Source organism: Rhodnius prolixus, unplaced genomic scaffold (assembly GCF_049639745.1).
Source record: "Rhodnius prolixus isolate KJV_2025 unplaced genomic scaffold, Rpr scaffold_3, whole genome shotgun sequence".
Classification (NCBI taxonomy): Eukaryota; Metazoa; Arthropoda; class Insecta; order Hemiptera; family Reduviidae; genus Rhodnius; species Rhodnius prolixus.
In genome coordinates this window covers 54688201-54707727 of record NW_027411603.1, presented here as the reverse complement: position 1 = coordinate 54707727, position 19527 = coordinate 54688201, and the positions used below count along the sequence as shown (strand labels likewise).

Below are 19527 nucleotides of genomic sequence, written 5' to 3'. Positions count from 1 at the left end.
GTGAAGCCCCCGCCGCTAGAGATGTCTCGAACAGAGTATACGACGCGTTCAGTACTCTTTGTCCAAAGGTTTTCTTTTTGTATCATCTTGTCCAGTAACTCAATGCGAAATATTTGTGGTGGCGATTATTTTCTAGTAAATGAGATGGTAGTCATGGGAAGGCGGTCCAAGCTCCAGGTGGGTTGTCACCTGAGAACATCTGGCAGCACACAATGCTTTTTCTTAGAAAATCTTTAGACAGTCGTGAGAAGTGGGGTGTACACCTGCACTGGGGGTAACTGCAACTGCACTCATTTTGGCACCTGGATCAGCTTTAAACTGATTTCTGTTCCAACTAGGCTGAAGTTTAAATAATAAGTTTAAATTAGAACTTTCTTTCCAACTTCTCAAACTTCTCGCAAGAAGAAAGTATTTCCGCAGAGGAGTTTCACAGGAAATGGTGGATGTGAGCTCCTCTGCATGCGGAAAAGTAGAACCATTTCATCTGGGCGCGTGTGCGTGCCCACCGTAACTTCAAAACGCCCCCCTTTTATTTGGGTAAAATGTAAGAATTATATCTTTTAAACATGGAACCGAAATTCCAAATTTTAAAAAATCGACTTGGCGGAAGTTTCACTTTCGTGAAATTTCACAGAAAAAATCGTGTGTTTGAAGTTCCGCTGATCTGAAGACAAGAGGATATGACGTAAGAAATGAACTAGATGCTTCACACTCCAGGAATCTGTGGACGAGTCCTAGCTTCGGGAGAAGCTTCTATTAGAAGTGCAGTTCCCCCACAATTCTCAGCCAGTTAAACCGCTAAACGGTCGAGCTAAACCGCTGCAGAACTAAATTTCAAGTGAATCTGTCCATTGGAACCTGTAGGACTAAGGAGAGAAAAAAATTGACATAACGTCTCACTCCAGTCATTTTTAGAATAATTTGTAAGAACTTGCCCAGCGTCCAACAAACTCTTGGCTGCGGCCTAATCTGGGGAGGGCAGCCAAGTTTAATAAGATCGCCAGTAAATGAAACCGACTAAAATTTGCCCCAATTTCAATTTGGTTTTCATCAATAAAATAAATAAAAGAAACACTGCATCAATATCAAGTTAGCCTGTGGACATTTTTTTTGTTCCGGAACACTGGTTGTTGTTTCCTTCTTAAGCTAAAAATAATTTCAACAAAGTGAAATTTCCGGTCAACTGATTTTATTCAAATTAGGAATTCTGGTTACAGTTCTATTAAGATTGTGCAGTTGATGAGAACGCACATTGCAGTGAAATTTGCAGGAAGGCCTGCTCTCACCATTATCTCAATGTGCTATTAATTAAATTGTTTTTAATGAAAATAAATGTTTATAAAAATATAGTCAGCAGTTGGTATACCTTACATTAAGAGAGTTGTTACGATTGACTTAGGCAGAAAATAATAAAACTGAAAATCGATTGATTAGAGAGGAAAACTTTTTGTTGGCTGTTTTTTCGCAAGCTCGCTGTTGCAAAACTAATAGCTAATGTCAAGAGTATTTAAAGCAGGGGTGAGCAACACAAATGATCTTGTGGACCACTTTGGAAATCGTCATGAGTCTGCGGGCCACTCATGAAATTATATGTACATCTATTAGAAAGGACCTACTACAACAACTTTGAAATACGTATAAAAACAGAAACAACGTAATGAAACAAAAACAGTATTATATTTATTTGTTACAGTACACTAAAAATGGAAATATTGCTCAAAATAAAATAGGGAAAATTAGGATGAATCTCGCAGGCCAAAATATTATTCAAGGCAAGTCACACGCGGCCTGTGGGTCCGCCATCCCTGATTTAAAGCTAGGTTAGCCGAGTGGTTAGAGGCGTGCATGTACCTAATGCTGGCAGTTTAAAGAGCTCAACTTGACAAAATTTTGAAAAAATCGGGAAATTTAGAATAAAAATGCTTTTCTTTGACTCGGAATTTTAATACCTAATTAAACTTCTTAATATTACAAAAACGATATTATGGATCACACTTTCACCATCTATTCCACCAGAAATGCTCCTATTCGAATTTTCCTAGTTATTACTGCAAAGAAAAGTCGTAGACCAGTATGCAACAGTTATATAAAGTACAGAGATATCTAAAAAATTAAAAAATGTAAACTGCCATTTCCATTAACTAAGGGATTTTGTTGGCTACCTTAAAGTGAGACCCATGGAGGTGAGTACGTTTACGAAATAGAATGTTGGATTGGGTCCAATCAGGATACGCGAATGAAACAAGGGGACCACGAGAGCCAATCACTTTATTGAAAGATTCTTTTCTTTCTATATTCTCTCGAAAATGCATGCAACGATCATTAATAACTTGCTCCATTTAAGTAAAACTACAACTCTTATTCCAACAATTTTCCTTGAAAATTTCTATTAGCTGCAAATCTATGACAGAGGGTGGAAAGATTTCTCTCCAATGCGCCACTTCAATAAGAAGCACGGTTCTATCACCTGATATCGTTAACGAAGGTTACAGTTTTGCAATCATTCCGAGCTCAAAGAATCCACCTCGGCAAGAATCACTTAACGGGATCAATTTATAATGAATGCGCCATATTTTTGGGGGGGGGGGATTCAACTCAAAACGTATTTCCGGGTGAAATCGAAAACAGAAAACTTGACGTGATCGCAATACTCCTCTTTAGATTTGTGAGAATCACTGGGAGAAATAAATCCAAAATGATGCGTAAATTAGATTTTATAAAATACTATTTAAAATCTCAGTACGGAGATGAGACCCAAATATTGCCCATCGTAATACTACACTGTTACTAGCCGGGAAAAAGCAACAGGTTAGTGTAAAGGAAAAGACACATTCAGCACCATGATTGCCAATATGGCAACAGTGTAACACTTATATTAGACTTTGAGATATTGCGTAAAAGCTGATAATTGGTAGAAAACATGTTTGTTTTCAAATGAAAAGAGGCCAAACAAACTGGGCGGGTTGTTCATACAGACAGAAACTCAATTCTGGACTGTCCCTTATACTTACATCATATTTTGGGGCATCATGCACGTGTTGCTGGAGCGACACGAATTTCCAACTGTGACGTCAAGATCCACATAGGTGATAATTTGGTGAAAGCGACCAAAAACTATGGAAATATTCCACTATTATTCTAAATTAGCACTTTTTTTTTCTAGGGCACTCCCGTTTTCAGAAAGTAAAGCAATTAACAACAATAATTAACTGCACATTAACACATGGTATGCGGAACAACACATCAGGAGGGGGTAGAGATTACTATTGGAGCTGTTGATGCAAAATAAAACGCACTGGCGCGCTCAACAACAAACGGTTCACTAGCGTCGAACTCACAACTCACACTGTCGGTTAGTGCAGAGAGAGCCGTGCTCAGATTGTCGGCCAGAGTGGGGGCGCTACGTCACCGCCAGTCACGTGAGATGCCGTTGTCTTGGAAACCAACTCCTAATAAAGCCGATTTGATGAGACGCTCCCCCAAAAATCATAATTCCATTTTAAAAATTAGAAGTGAACACTCACACGACTTTTTCATGGCTGCTGTCCTCAAGGTGATAACTGATCATTATCTTCAAACTCGGAACTTTTTAACCATTTTACTTTCTGCTAGAATTGTACAGTTTGTGAAATCGCTGCGCTGAAATATTGCTCAAAGTGAAGCCTTTATTCATTCCTGCTCAGAACTATGTCGACAGGAACATTCCCAGTAAAATCAAAGTAACAAAACTATACATTACACAATGTCGAAATGACAACCCCACGGTTTTACAACTGCATGATAAATCAGAACAACCGAGGCTTCATATGCCTTTATTGTATCTAAATAAAATTTGATTAAGATTGTTCAGGGTTCTGATGTGCACATCGATTCACGAATATCTAGGTATAAGTAGCGAAACTCAAGCCGATTTGCTAAGTTGTGCGAAATGTCATTGCAATCTGCTGCAATGCATGAGAACTTCAAAGACAGGACTGCCTACGGCTTGAACTACAAGACAGAACATCAGCCTGACAACGTTTCGAAACCTATGCTAGTGGCCCTTCCCTTCAGTATAAGGTTGTAAATGCTTCAAATAAAGGACATTATGAGAAACAGTAATGAAAATAATAACTACCATACGCTCAAGCAAATTGTCAAGTCTGGAGTTCCAAGGAGTTAATTATAAGTATTTGTTTTGGAGCCAGTGTTACCAATACACATTTTCTAAAAAACATTTTTTTGGACTCCTGGATCTCTAAGTGGACACATAATATGAAAACTCAATGTCAACATTTTGACACGGTCACGCATACTAGAACGACAATAATTAAACATTCACAAATCTGGTTGATGGTGTGAGGGGGAGTAGATGAAGCTGTGACGGAATGATGAGGGCGGGGCATTGTACTGGCAGTTAGGAGCTGTCTATTTTTACCGCCAACTCAGGTTTCACTCGCAGAGTCCACACTTTGCTTCCGCAGTTATCCAAATTTCCTCTACTATTTCTGCATAACCATCTTGGTTATCCGAGTTAACGGTATTCATGCTGAGTACCAGATCAGGCGGCAGTCAAACTTATCGAAGCACTCCCCCCTTCTTTTGAAGTGGAACAGCTTGGCATTGCCAATAAATGAGGTAAGCATGATCTACCAGCACGGCGGCCTAAGACATATCAACTTCAGGTGCACTTTAGGTCAAGGATTATGAGTCCGATTTAATCGTAAAAAATTTTGCTGTGATATAGATGAATGAGGCTGACCAATTTTTTAGATATTTTGAAATCCGAGCTTTGATCATGCCGAGCGGAGGTTTTGGGCACATTAAAAGAAAATATAAAAAAATGGATTTGAAAGTAAGAAATTAAAAATGAAAGATTAATGATGAATCAGGTTCGAAACGTTTCTGATAAAGTTTATTATTGTTATTTATTACAAATTGAAGAAATAAGGGCAGCAGAATTTAAAAGAGATTGTAGAGGCTATTTACCCAAATACCAACCTACGAATCGTGCGACATCCAACCGTCGAACAAAAAAGTGTGCACAGGCTCATCACATATCCACCCCGAGTCTAAAGACGCTTCTTCCCACACGGCGATTAAAGAGGAAATTAGGGCCGCGAGAAAGAGGGCAGAGAGAGAGAGAGAGAGAGAGAGAGTAAAACTAGGAAGCCGGAAATGATGTCAAAATTCAGAAAAGGGATTAAGTTATGTTCCCCACCGCAATCGCAGCTTCAGTATTTAAATACTTTTTACATAATATGAATTACAAAGTGGGAGGTGACGGGAATTTGAGGATGAAAAGAGAATTGCTTCAAACCCGGTATTTTTGCAAACTAAATCTAACAGGTGGTACTACCGTGCACTTCAGTAAAATAGTAGGAGGTTCCTTAAGGTTTTTCTTTTTGAGATATTGTGGGAAGATGAGACACGCCTACACTGGGCGACAACACCCGAACTACCACTCAACCATTTATCTACGCCTAGTCCTCGGCATTTTATCTCAACAAGTTGGGCACAAATTAATTTACAGCTCCCTCCCAAAGTAAGGAGCCCAAATGTACGAGTATGTTTACAAAATTCCCAAGAGCTCCCCCGCCCGCACTGTTTGAGAAATTAAGAAAATAAGAGAGGGTGGCTGCACTATAAATTTGTGAAAACCAGCAAATAATAAATATTTATTGTTCTAGAGTGGGAAATTGGGTTTCCTTTTTGGGACATCCGCGATTACATTTCCCAAAAGGGTTCAAGATTAAATTTTCTTGCATTATTTTAACCAATTCGGAAGATAAGTGCTCTAAAGCAGAAGGTTAGTGGATATAGGTATGAGAATTAAGCTGGAAAGCAGTCCACAGCCGCCAAACATGCAGACTGTAATATGGGGGGTCTACATCGTTATAAATTAGTAATTTCCATTTTCACCTCATTCCTGTGGCACTTCAGATTAGCCAGGTGAGTCTGTTCATCGCTACGAACCCGTAGTCACCAGGTTTTGTTTCTCCATTTACCTTCATTTATCAAGCCATCATCGGCTTTCTAGAAGAAATCTTCAAAACTCTTAGTTTTGTAGATAAAGGTAGTTAAGAATTGAATGACTCTACGTTAATCAGAAAAAGAACCATTTTCGTTTTAGGCTGGGATGTATTGACTGCAAACCATTTTCCCTCATAAGTTTTGCACCAGTTTCGCCTATTCGCCCTAAGCGAACACCAACAGACGCATCAGCCATCGGTGTTAAATTGCAGCCATTTACTATTGGACACTACGTTTCTCTCATTTTTGATTTTTTTTTAATGATTTAAAGTGCATCAACATCTTAGGTTATTGGCGCTCGGAGCTTGAGAAAATCTAATGGCCAGCCGCTGGATTCGAACTCGTGACCTTCTCGTGGGAATCCTATTCGCTAACCGCATAGCTAATCTCTTCCCTTCCTGAGATTATTATATGTGCGTTGTCTAAGAACGATTTACCATATTGGCATATACAATCCAATCTTTCAATAGTTAACACAATAACCGATTTTTGCCAATCTAACAAGTGTAGGCAAGTTTCATTGTTGTTAAAAAAATAAAAAACGCACTTTTTTAAAAAATTAAAGACAAAAAATAGAATCATGATTTTGTCAGTGAAAGAACCAAACTTTTTGCAGCTGCTTTAAAGAGGAAATTTCTTACTTTCTCTGGCTAGGGAAGCCAAATATTGTGATCTTCACAAATTTTTAAAATTAATTTTCGTCCGGAATATCCGTTTTGAGGTCCAGTTTTAATTTTGGAGGAAATCTTTAAAAAAGAGTAAAATCCTTGAATTCCAAGTGATAAGCGAGCTGGGCCGTAAAGATTCCATCCTGTTCTAAGGGGGGTCATAAAATGAAATGCAAAGTTTGAGCGTCTGGCAATTTTCCATTTTTGAGATAGAATGATCTCACCCAGACATTTTCAGCTGATCGCAAAAGAGCGTTTCCACTGAGAACACCATCTGACTCGATCGCCATACTCTCCTTGTTTGTAATGGAAAGTGATAATAATATTTTGTAGCGATGGATTCAGTCTGGAGGTTAAAATCGTCAGGTTGAGAGTGAAGATATATGTCAAGGATGCAGTGCCGGCCTCAAGGTCTTCATTACTGGGGAAATCTCCGATCAGCAGTCTCTTATCTTTCTGTAAACACAATTTTCATTTTATTCAGCATTGATGTCTAATACTTGCCTGATTTTGTACACTCTACTACCCTCTAAATTAGGGGTAGTAGTGCGTTTTGTCCAATTTTAGATAATTGTAATATCTCCGAAATGTATTTTAGATACACCTATTTGTATGTAAGTGTCGCAGAAGATTCAAATTACCGAGCTCAACTTCTCTAAAGCTTTAGTAAAACGTGCATTGCTGCCTCTTCCATAACATTAAGGAGACATATTTTGTTGATAAATTTTTGAGTTCGGGGCAATCATCAAAAATCTTTACTCAAAGAAGTCACACTGCCTTCCGATATTTCTCCAAACTTATTACTTATTACCAACACTACTATAGCAGGGCTACCAATTTTAATTTCACTTTTCAAGTCAATTCATTACCAGTTCTGGGTAATGAATGGGTTACATTAGTGAGGTTTATCATTTCTGAAATTCGTTATTTCAATTTAAATATATGAGCGCCAAACCAGCTATAGGATAGAAGGCAGTAGTTGGTGTGTTTGCCAATTGGTAGCGGCAGTGAGTCTTGAACTGGGAGTGTTTTTCCATTGCCTCATCACCTCGCCACGTCACTCCGCTGCCATCAACTTTTCTTATGACAACCTTTATCTTCCGCTCTTGTCAGTAATTATTGTATTGTTTTTGATGTGATTTCATCCATTTTGGTTGGGTTTATAATGCAGGACTTGGCAACGTTTTAGTAAAATTGCAGCAAGTATGTTAGTTGAGTAGTACACTATTTTATCTGATCATCTGGAATAGGCTGGTTAATTAACCATTTCGGCCTTGATTTTATGGTTAATCTTCTCTGAAATTTGATATTACTTTTCCGGTTTCGATCAACTAAACTCCTAGTTCGGAAGTGCGATGTGGATCGGAGGTGGGTATTTAGTGGTAGCTGAGAGTAACAGATTCAAAGCCTGCTGATCGGCCATCACCACACTGAGGAGCTTTCACCCACGAGAAATGCCCAGGATCAAACTGTTTATTTGGGCCTTTTCCCAAAAATGGCTATAATAGTTGCGAAAGTTGACAGTTCTGATCCGCATAGGGATCATACATTATGTTAAACAAGGTTTTATTGCAAAAAATAATTGAAAAACAAATGTAATTATTTACTAGTTTAGTAATTGGTGTTTTTATTACGCTCTAACCAGAAATTAATATTTAGGCGCCTCGGGTACAGATGAATACTATTCTTTTTTTTAATTGACGGGACTATTTGTGGTGGGTCACGACTCGAAAGTTTTGTCTTAGTCAAAGACTCCGTTGCAACATTGGTCTTAGCTCGCGGATTCAGTCGTGTCTTTGGGAAGAGGTGTGTAACTGCCACTCATGTCCACTCAAGGTTTCGAAGCGACAAGTACTTCGGCCATGACACCCATAGATAGTTGGGCGTGGAGGTCACTCTTATCAACTTGGTACTTTCAAACTGAACTGCTTAACGCCTCATTTTTCACAATTTCAATAATTCAATAAGTCTTCACAGTAAAACTTAAAATTTTTACTGCGATAAGCGCGATTATTATATTATAAGTAACAAATTTAAATTTCAGAAAGATTTCCGTAAGTAGATCATATATTTCATAAAAACGTTTAAATTTCAAATAAAAATGGCTCCTCGCCAAGCGAGGTAAATGTGATTCGGTGGTGTCGTATGCACTACTTTATCTGCAAGATAAAACTACTATATCGAGATAGTGCAGATTAGGTTTTTTAAATCACTGTACACATGGTGCCTTAATACTGCAATCCGTAGATAAGCAAGATCTGCCATCTTAAATTGAATTCCTGGCTTATGCTGCTTCAAATGCCTCACGACCTTCCTAGTAGTAAATGCCTTGAACGTTTACAGAAACTGACGTCGAGTTTAGGATGACGTAGTGCTATTAAATCACTTTTAGAAATCAATCTTTTAGATCACGAGACATAGCCTTCCCTAAAAGAATTTGTATTTCCTTTAAGTAAATAAATGTATAATAAATAAAATAATAAAGTGCATACAATCTAAACAACTTAAGATCTTGGGTATATCAGCAAGAGAAATGATGCGCAAGATTTGTTTGCGGGACATCGGAACGTCTAGTTCCGGTGAAAAGGTTATATTGAAAATGAGCAAGGTCGGAAGATGCTCGAGAGGCAAGAGATTGGCTGGTCTGCGGAAATAATCTCCAGCGCATTCAAACTGTAGTCTGCAGGATCATGAATGGGGGCAGCTACCTGGCCACACTACAATACACACAGGTTGAATGGCCTGCCCCAACTCTGCACTACTTACTCTAATCTTACTAACTGCATTTCTTTAATTATTTTGTGTGTATGGGATGAGGCGGATAAGTCCATATCGCTTTCTGAGATAGTTTCTTAGATCACAACTGAGGGAGAGAACTTTTTGGAAAGTCACTGTACCCGATGAAAACAAGATACCGGAATTCCTGATCCTCAGTAAGTGAGAGCAACGTGTTTTGCTGCTACAGCATAAAGTACTGAGACATTTAAAGTAAGTGTTTAAATGGAGGGATTAAGGTTAACTGAAAACTGAATACAGAAGGGTAGCTGGCTTAAGAAGGTTGGTAGTGGTGAGGTCGTCATGGTAACAGCTGCTGCAGCGCCGACCCTATTGTGACTAAGAATGCATGCTAACTCATCACTCTGACTAATCACTGTCTCTCCTTTGCAATTTGCTAAATGCACCGTCTGATCCAAGCGCCTTCGGCCGCTGGCACATGCACTAGCCTACAATCAGCAGGGTTGACGTGAACTATTGAAACAGCTCTTTCTTATAGCTCCCAGCACATATCTTCCAATAAGGTATGGAAGGTTACTTTAACTTAAGTTTCTTAAATCCGTGACAGGTTTCGAAAAAATCTTTAAACAAATTTTAAAAATTTAGTCCATTAAATGTAATTTCCGGTTAAAGAAATTTCTTTTAATTTAGAATTTTTGAAAGTGATCGCATCAAATTTTCTTCTTTTTAAATGTGTAAGCGACAGGTCCGTCAGAAAGGTGGAATAATTGGAGAGAAGCGTCCGATCCTTAATCAAAAAATGTTCCGGGAAATTTCTGGAAATTGGGTTTATATTAACGCTGTAAATTAATGAATGTACAATGGAGCAACACTTAGTAAGTTTTGGGTGGGACATTTCCAGGAACAATCATTTCCGGGAAAACTAGCCAAATTGCGCTTCTATCGTAACATTCGCTGTTGCAGTAGTAGTATTATGTGGATGTGGAATCAGGAGTAAAGAGTAATGCAAGTTACCAGAGACATAATGGTAACTTGATGAACATTAAGTGGATTAAGGCCAGCATGAATAAAACGAATCCGCGAATACTGAGAGAGAGATCGCATGTTAGTACAGCTTTGCGTTCTTTCCTGCTTCCACAACTAATCATCTTCAGATATATTTTAGGTAAACACTGGAAAGGGGAAACCAAATGTGAGGTTAATTACAAGAGAAAGTTAAAAGAAAATGCTGTTGAGCTGAAGATAGACAGGCATTTGGTCAGTAAGTATATTGATAGAGCATGAATGACACAATTAGCTGACCGCAGTTGTGGCGCTATGAAGCATGTGTGCCAGTTAGGCGGGCGCGGCTACAGGACGCGCCACACTGTTTACAACGTCTCCATGACAGCGCATTACATTCCCGCCAAGGTCACCCCCTACCGTGTCGGTCAATTGCAACTGCCAATAATATATAATTTTTTTTTTATAAACAGCTAATTTAATTTTCTTTCCTATACAATCAAGTTAGCACTTAAATTTCGGTCATCCTTTGTCTTCATTACCTGACCTTAGAAAATGCAGCCAAAATCAAACTGTAATGGTTGCATGACAGAAAAGCAAACTTACATTAGGAATGCATCCAAACTTAAGCCTCCGCTATCTCGAGAGTCGTACCTAATCAGACTCGGTTTGTCCAGAACATTGTAGCAGTGGCAAATTTTACGCAGCAAACATACTGCAGAGATCTGCGCACTGAAGAATGTTTGCCTGAGAACGAATGTAACATTCTACTTCGGATATGAAATCGGCATGCAAATATCCTTCCTGCAATTCAAAATTGTAGCAATACTCTTAATATTTACCGCGACCCATACTGCCAAGCACTTTATCTGAAGTATTTCCAAGGAAGGGGCAACAATCGATGTGTTTTCATGCTCATGGCACTTTTAGTGGGTGACAACTCGATTTTTTTTAATGATTGCAATAGTTCCTGATACAGAAGTAAGGTAAGTCGAATTCTACTCTCAGCGCAGGTTGGTGCAACTGTAATTTTAGTGAGTAAAAAGTTAGTGAATGTTGCTGGTGAGATACCGCTAGTGAGTTCGAGGTAGCACTCCCTTACTGGGCTATTGTCCTCACAACCATGTCTGCCAACATGCGCGGAGCCTAAAATTACTAATCTATTCAAAGGCTGACTGGTAATCCATTTGGATTAATCAAAATTCATTAACATGGCAATCATTCTAAATTCAGTGAATTGGGGTATCCTGTGCAATGTGGGGATCAGTTACAAAATCCAAATAATTAATTTTTTGAATTAGAAGAAACTTATTTCTGCTAAACAGGGCACGAGTTCTGTTTTAGATTTCGTTGAAGAAAGGTGAGATAATTTAATAACCAATTAGAGTGTAGTTATAGTGATTATTGGAGGTCATTTCTTATAAAATCACTTCTAGAGTTTATTAGCTGAAGGTTAGGTTCTGGATCATTTTTTACAGCGAAGGCTACAAGAACTTATCCTCTCGGAATTACAACTTTTACCCTCATTCTGGCTCGCACAATGATGCATTTTGATCTCCCTATATTTAGGTAACTTTCATCCGCCGTTCCTCAGAAAGGGTATATCCTAACTATTGAACACAGGAAGTTTTGATTCTGAATAATGGAAGACATGGAAATTCTGACCGCCACATAAGTATAGGTATAAGTGGTTGACCTGGTGACCTTTTCTTACTCATCCTTGTTCAAAGCAGAGGGAAGCAGGCTGTGAGGCCGACTTCGCATGAGATAGACAGAAGACTCACTAAGGAATGTTATCTGGACAGGTGTGCAGAGGTGAAGCGCCCATAGGGAATAAAGCGGTTTTAGCCCTAGTTTCCTTGGAAACGAGATAGAGTATCCGGATTTTTAGATTCATATTCTGCAGTTTGTTGTTTGTTCAGTTTTAAAATGAACTTTCTTAAACCATCAAGTGGATACAGGGGTAATATTCAATACTACAATTAGTACTGATCTCCACTTGCACTCACAGCACTTGTTGCTGTCTGCGAGGAAATGCTGTCAGTAATCGTGCTTACCAACTGCCGACGGGTAGAGGGGCCAATTTACCGGCGGAAGTAGGTTAGGCCAAAGTTTGAAAAAAATCAAGACGGTATAGGAGTGCTCAAAACCACAGAGAATTCGCACAAGTAAAAAATAAACACCTAAGTTTTCCATCAAACTAAATACTCGTATGTGTTAGTAGTAATCACAAAAATGAACATTTCGAATTAAAGCATTTGATCTGCTATTGAAATTTGAGGGTATACCTCGGGTCGAGGACATGAATGGACACTGATCAGTCCTGGTGGCCACGAGAAGCTTGTGGAGTGGGCCGCCATAGCAGGAGCAGCGGTGCCCTTTTCATGTATTCTCTCAGACCATCACTGACCGCAGGGCTTACCTGTAACAGATCAAATTATACAATAATAACAAATTTAAAATTCATGATCTATTATTTTACCTTAGTACATTTGTGGCGAGTGAATGTGTTCAAAATTATTTTTGAACATTCCTCAACATTAGCCTAAAAAATATCATACAGCATTAGCCTAAAAAATTAGAAATCGAAGATCAAATCTAGACCAGGATACAGCGATTCTGAAGAGAACGACCACATTTCCTTTACACCCGTCATCGTGACTAGAGTTAGCTCACCTGATCCAAGAATGGAAGGATATAAGAACTAAAGATAAGCACGCCTCTAGTTTCTCTTCGAAGCTGCGTTCAGTGCAGCAAGGAACATTAAATAGATTACGAAGAGATTTGCTAGTTAGTGCCCAGGATTCCGCAATATAAATGAGGAATTAGGTTAGAGTTGTCAACGCTATCTTTTTGATTACCTCACAATCAGCAAATAATGTCTGAGATAAAATACATCCATCACTTGGGATTTCCAAGTTGCTCACACCCAGGTGCAGACAATGATACTGAGCAATCTGTAATCAGCGGAAGAAATTGTGTAACGAATCGAAATATCGATTATACATCGGCATGATTAATGGAAAATTATCACCAATACCTAAAACATATTCGCTAACTCTTATTCCCCGTACAATCCAGCACATTTTGGATTTTAAGATTTCACCGAAAATACACGATTTGAAATCTCTTCAGTTCGAACTTAAACAATAGGGTTTTACAATTTTTAAGACGAATGTCCGTTTTTGCAAGAACAATGAGCATACAAAAAAACAAGAAATCACAAAAAGTAGTTCCGGTTAGATCTTTGCAAAAATTATCTGTCGGCTGACTCAGGCTTGGTGTCAGACGGTCACTGCCACTAAGGACAACTGTTCATTTGATTGCGCAATGACAATAATTTTAGACATAATTATGTGATTGGTTAGCTCTACGAGGTGAATTAAACAGATGTTAGAAGTGTTTTATTAATTTTGAAATCATAGCCACCTGTACCAGGTGATGTTTTATTTTGTTCGGTAATTCTATTGTTGACGTTGATACACGATAATCTGTGCTAAGTTAGGAATGAAATTTCTTTTTACAGTAAGTACTTTGTGGGTTAAAGAAGGGATCAGTTAAAGTTTCTACCTGGTGTTGAGGTCTGTAATTGATTATAACGTTGTGAAGATTAAGCATCCTAAAATAAGTTTCATTAATATGCTCAATTATTTCGTCAGCCAGAGGAGGCTGTGTTGGTAGAAGGACTTCTGATTAGATAGAGGAGGAGGATGGGTGGATGACCAGCTCTTATAGTGAGAGCACAAGGGAATAAACTGACTGCATTAATAAACTGCAAATATTTAATTAAGTCAGGAATTTGAACGGTAAGTGGCCAAATGATGTGTTCTTGATGCTTCTTTCTCCATTTATGAAGATTTTCGAACAGACCTTCCATCAAGCACATCGCTATATGTCAGTGGCAGCTGCCGAATTCGAGAACCTTCTGACTTTCCTTATTTACAGAGAGCGTAATGCAAAGTGCGTAATTCCAAAAAAAAAAAAAAAAGTAAAAGACTAATTAAAGCAATGTTTTTCATAACATGTTTGTGCATGCTCAACCTTGGAGCCTAACCTAACCTAACCAAGGCTAACGATAAAAATGTTAAATAGAAATTCTGTTGCTGCGGTCGAACACATGTTCATGCACAGACCGCGCCGTTAAGTTTATCCTCTTATCATTATCATCACTTCTATCACTTTCCAATTTCTATTTGCTTCATTCTGAAGATGTTTCATACGCCTGCTTCAGAAAAATGTTCTGATTTGGTATGTTCTGATCCTGTACTATAGAACAACTACTCGGCTTTGTGAAACGCCCTTGACTTTTTAAGGTTATTATCATTACGGTATGTTTGAACAAGGTAATTCTAAGTAAACATTCATTTTCGAAATTTGGAACTAGCAGAGAGGTCAGAATCGATAGAAATGGAGTTCGATCCAGTAAAGGTTAGTAATAATAGTAGGAAGGAATGTTGAAGAAATCGATGTTGATCGAAAGTTGGCTGACGGCCTGCGGTGGGCGGATGGAGCAGAGTGGTCGCCATGGATACAGCGACGCCGGTAGCCATGGCAACGTTCTCGCTCGATCCGGAGTGCCGAGCTGACCCACTTCTCGCTACGACCCGCTCAATCCGACTCAGCGCCACCCAGTCCATATCAAATTCTGACCGCTTACCTTCCTAACTCATCACTTTATTTCACTTTGTACATTTTAATCATCCATTCTGGTACAAGCTGGGGCAATCTTAGTGATCTAGAGGGGCAATATTCGCTCTTACGGAATGTTGCGGACCATACAGATGTCTAAACAAGGTGACTAAATAGTTCCGGGCGGGACCTTGAGGAACTGAATACTTCTGAATGAAGTGACCAGCCTAACAAATAAACTGAACAGTGATCAAAATGTACTATTTATTAATACATATATGTACTATTATTTCCCAGCTTGCTTTCCCCTTATTGGCCCAACTTGTAAATAAAGCTTGGAAAAGTGGACAACTATGGTTGCCCCGGGTTATCTTACTTCACTTTTCCTCATAACTTTTATAAATGAAGAGAGACAAAAAAATATTCCCTCAATTTTGGATTTCAAATAAATTCGAAAATTTCTGCCATACACAAATAATTCAAGAATGAACCAATTTTCATTTCCCACGCGACTGTAACTCGGAGACGTTAATCGTTCACGTCTTGTAAGAGCCGTAAACCCGCCCAAGCAAATCAGATTTCTAATTAACCAAAATTAAATTCTCAGAGAAATTTTTTGAGGCCGTACAGTGCAGAAAACAAGTAGCTTCGTATTCATTGGATCCACTGCAGATGTGCAATCTGTAAGCAACGCAATAATTGTGACACAATATGAACTTGAAATGCCATCATACAACAGTTTACGATTACTATTAAACTATAGTAAATAAAATATTCTTTAATTTTTAATAAAACTGAAAGGAATTGGTGTTCGTATTTAACAGGAATACCAATTTAAGCTTCCTAGGATTTTCCATTTTGTCCACGATCTTAAACATACCACTAATCTTGTCACTTACCTATCTTAACATACCACTAATCTTGTCACTTACCTATCTAAACATACCACTAATCTTGTCACTTACCTAAATAAACATACCACTAATCTTGTCTCTTACCTATATAAACATACCACTAATCTTGTCACTTACCTATATAAACATACCACTAATCTTGTCTCTTACCTATATAAACATACCACTAATCTTGTCACTTACCTATCTAAACATACCACTAATCTTGTCACTTACCTATATAAACATACCACTAATCTTGTCTCTTAGGGGCCGTACTTAAATTACGTAACGCAATTTAAAGAGCTTTTTAATCCCTCCCCCCCCGATGTAACAGATCGTAACAAAATGTCAACCTCCCCTCCCCCCTAGCCAAATGTACGTAATTTTTTGTTATGGAATATCGTCATTGCATAGTATTTAATTAAAATCAAACATATATTTTTTATTTATTACTTATTTAATTACATTATCACTTAGTATGAAGGTTGGCTATAGTAGAATTTGGCGCGAAAAATATCGTTAGTATTTTTCCATTAATGACCAAAAAATTATAGATTCAATTGGAAAAATTACGTTCAAGCATTAAAAAAAACCCTCCCCCGAACCATAACGAATGGTAACAATCGAGCCTTACCCCCCTCCCCCCTTGCGTTCGTTACGTAATTTAAGTACGGCCCCTTACCTATATAAACATACCACTAATCTTGTCACTTACCTATATAAACATACCACTGATCTTGTCATTTACCTATATAAACATACCACTAATCTTGTCACTTACCTATCTAAACATACCACTAATCTTGTCACTTACCTATATAAACATACCACTAATCTTGTCACTTACCTATATAAACATACCACTAATCTTGTCACTTACCTATATAAACATACCACTAATCTTGTCTCTTAGGGGCCGTACTTAAATTACGTAACGCAATTTAAAGAGCTTTTTAATCCCTCCCCCCCCCCGATGTAACAGATCGTAACAAAATGTCAACCTCCCCTCCCCCCCTAGCCAAATGTACGTAATTTTTTGTTATGGAATATCGTCATTGCATAGTATTTAATTAAAATCAAACATATATTTTTTATTTATTACTTATTTAATTACATTATCACTTAGTATGAAGGTTGGCTATAGTAGAATTTGGCGCGAAAAATATCGTTAGTATTTTTCCATTAATGACCAAAAAATTATAGATTCAATTGGAAAAATTACGTACAAGCATTAAAAAAACCCCTCCCCCGAACCATAACGAATGGTAACAATCGAGCCTTACCCCCCTCCCCCCTTGCGTTCGTTACGTAATTTAAGTACGGCCCCTTACCTATATAAACATACCACTAATCTTGTCACTTACCTATATAAACATACCACTAATCTTGTCACTTACCTATATAAACATACCACTAATCTTGTCATTTACCTATATAAACATACCACTAATCTTGTCACTTACCTATCTAAACATACCACTAATCTTGTCACTTACCTATATAAACATACCACTAATCTTGTCTCTTACCTATATAAACATACCACTAATCTTGTCACTTACCTATCTAAACATACCACTAATCTTGTCACTTACCTATCTAAACATACCACTAATCTTGTCACTTACCTGTATAAACATACCACTAATCTTGTCTCTTACCTATATAAACATACCACTAATCTTGTCATTTACCTATATAAACATACCACTAATCTTGTCACTTACCTATATAAACAAACCACTAATCTTGTCACTTACCTATATAAACATACCACTAATCTTGTCATTTACCTATATAAACATTTTGCCCAAGAAAAAAAAAGATTTTATTCCAAAAATTTAACTCGATCGACCGACTTGGCCTCCCGTAAATATGGATGTTACTATGAAGAAGCTGTGAATAAAGTTGCCGCTAAATTCCTTTAAAATGGGGACAGTAGATGTTTCTAGTGAATACTAACTCCGTCACGCATGGCATTGCCGAAAATAGAAAGCCAAATGTTGGATGGAGAGGAGATTGGCACGCACTCTGTGCGAGATGGCACAACTGGCTTGAAAACTTTCCTGAAGAAGTGGTGGGGGGAAGCAATGTGCTGAATGTATTCCACAATGGGAACACAGTTCCCTTTGCATAGGAAATGGTATTCAAACACAGTTTCGAATTAGAAACTTTACAGGATCTTTTAAACCACGTTATCAAATGACCTCTAATATGAAAATTTGGCGACTGGAAATTGCACAAGAGTGTGTACTATCCGAGGAAGGTCAGCGAAATGCTTGTTGACGGTTGGAGAGAACGCTGTACGGAGGCCGGCAGAGCGCTGAGAAAGCTCCGGGCACTAATGACCTCAGATACTGACGCACCTTAAATTAAAAAAAAAAAAGAAAAAAAAATCAGTTCAAAAGTGAAATCATGTTATGTTAGGAAGGGACTAAAGGTGAGTGTATAACGACACTCTGTGTGCGTGTGTGCTATTTATGGAGGGGGAAGTTGGCAACATATAGAACGGTTTGGTGCTGTCCGGTTGCTAGGCGACCGACCCGCTCCACATAACGCTTGACACCCCCCACTTTGCACATACTCTCGTTCAGCATCTAGCTGCTGAAAGACTTGCTTTAGTCTGATTACTTACTTAATGCTCCCCTACCTGCGTAACTCTGGGCTGCCCATAAGTAGCTAGTAGAGAAGGTTATTACCAGGCTTACTGGAGGGAGTTCTGGTGGTATATTGGCTCTCTCTGCAAATCCACAAGCCGATAACTCGCGGATGAAACACTTACATTTGGACTTACTCCCTCCCAACCCCTCCATATTTCTCAATTAAACATTTTCCAAACACAGACTAACAGACAGTGCTAATTACATTCATGCGGTATTCAGTTTTATTTTTAGGTTTCCTATTAATTTTTTTTTTTTAACTTAAAGAAACTGAAAACGTGCATTTACGTTAGGAACAATAAATTAGACCGATCAAACGTTCTCTTTCATCAGGAACGTAAGATGTGGAATATGTATATATTTTCCTTTCGATTTCGAATCGGGTAGAATTCCGAATCAGAATGTGACTTACCTGTTAGATAATCTTCCGTAAAGTTGAAAAAAAGGATTTGGACTTCAATTCAGGATCATCACATAAGATCATCGTCGCCTTTGAATGAAGAACTAGATAGTCTTCTCTAATTCCACTTCTTTCTCTTACCTAAGCCATTGAGGTTCGCTAATTAATCACTTTTTAATTCAATTCCTTCGATTTCTTTCTTTGAATTTTCAATTTGGGAATATAGAGAACGTCAGCGCTAGTACCACATAAAGGATACACCTGTTAAAAGGTTTACAAGCCTAAACTATTTAGCCCAAGAGGTCTAGGCGAGTCCTACCTAGCTAAGCTATGAAACCAGCTAAATCTATCTCGAGCCTATTGCAAATGAATTTATAACTTAAAGTTAAATAGAAATTAAGTGTTTAAAAAATACGGAACTCTGACAAACATTTAGTGGATTTTAACCATAATAACCGTAATTAAACGGTTTACTACAAGCCTGTTTTGAGTGTTGTACATTAGGGCAGTCCGCGAAGATATAC

General features: G+C 38.1%; 1 protein-coding gene across 5 annotated transcripts in view; it reads right to left on the bottom strand.

Annotated features, from left to right (window-relative positions):
• Positions 1-19527, bottom strand: part of LOC141453639 (forkhead box protein J1-B-like) — a 55677-nt gene that overhangs the window by 24316 nt on the left and 11834 nt on the right. For 3 of the 5 annotated variants that reach the window (XM_074127095.1, XM_074127094.1, XM_074127098.1), the window contains exon 2: positions 12707-12840. The exons of 1 other annotated variant lie outside the window; for it this stretch is intronic. In XM_074127095.1, the coding sequence (XP_073983196.1) occupies positions 12707-12722 (16 nt within the window). In that variant the 5' untranslated portion in view covers positions 12723-12840. Of the gene's footprint in view, positions 1-3011; positions 3365-12706; positions 12841-19527 lie in introns of those variants that run through there. One more of the 5 variants, XM_074127097.1, reaches the window with a different exon arrangement.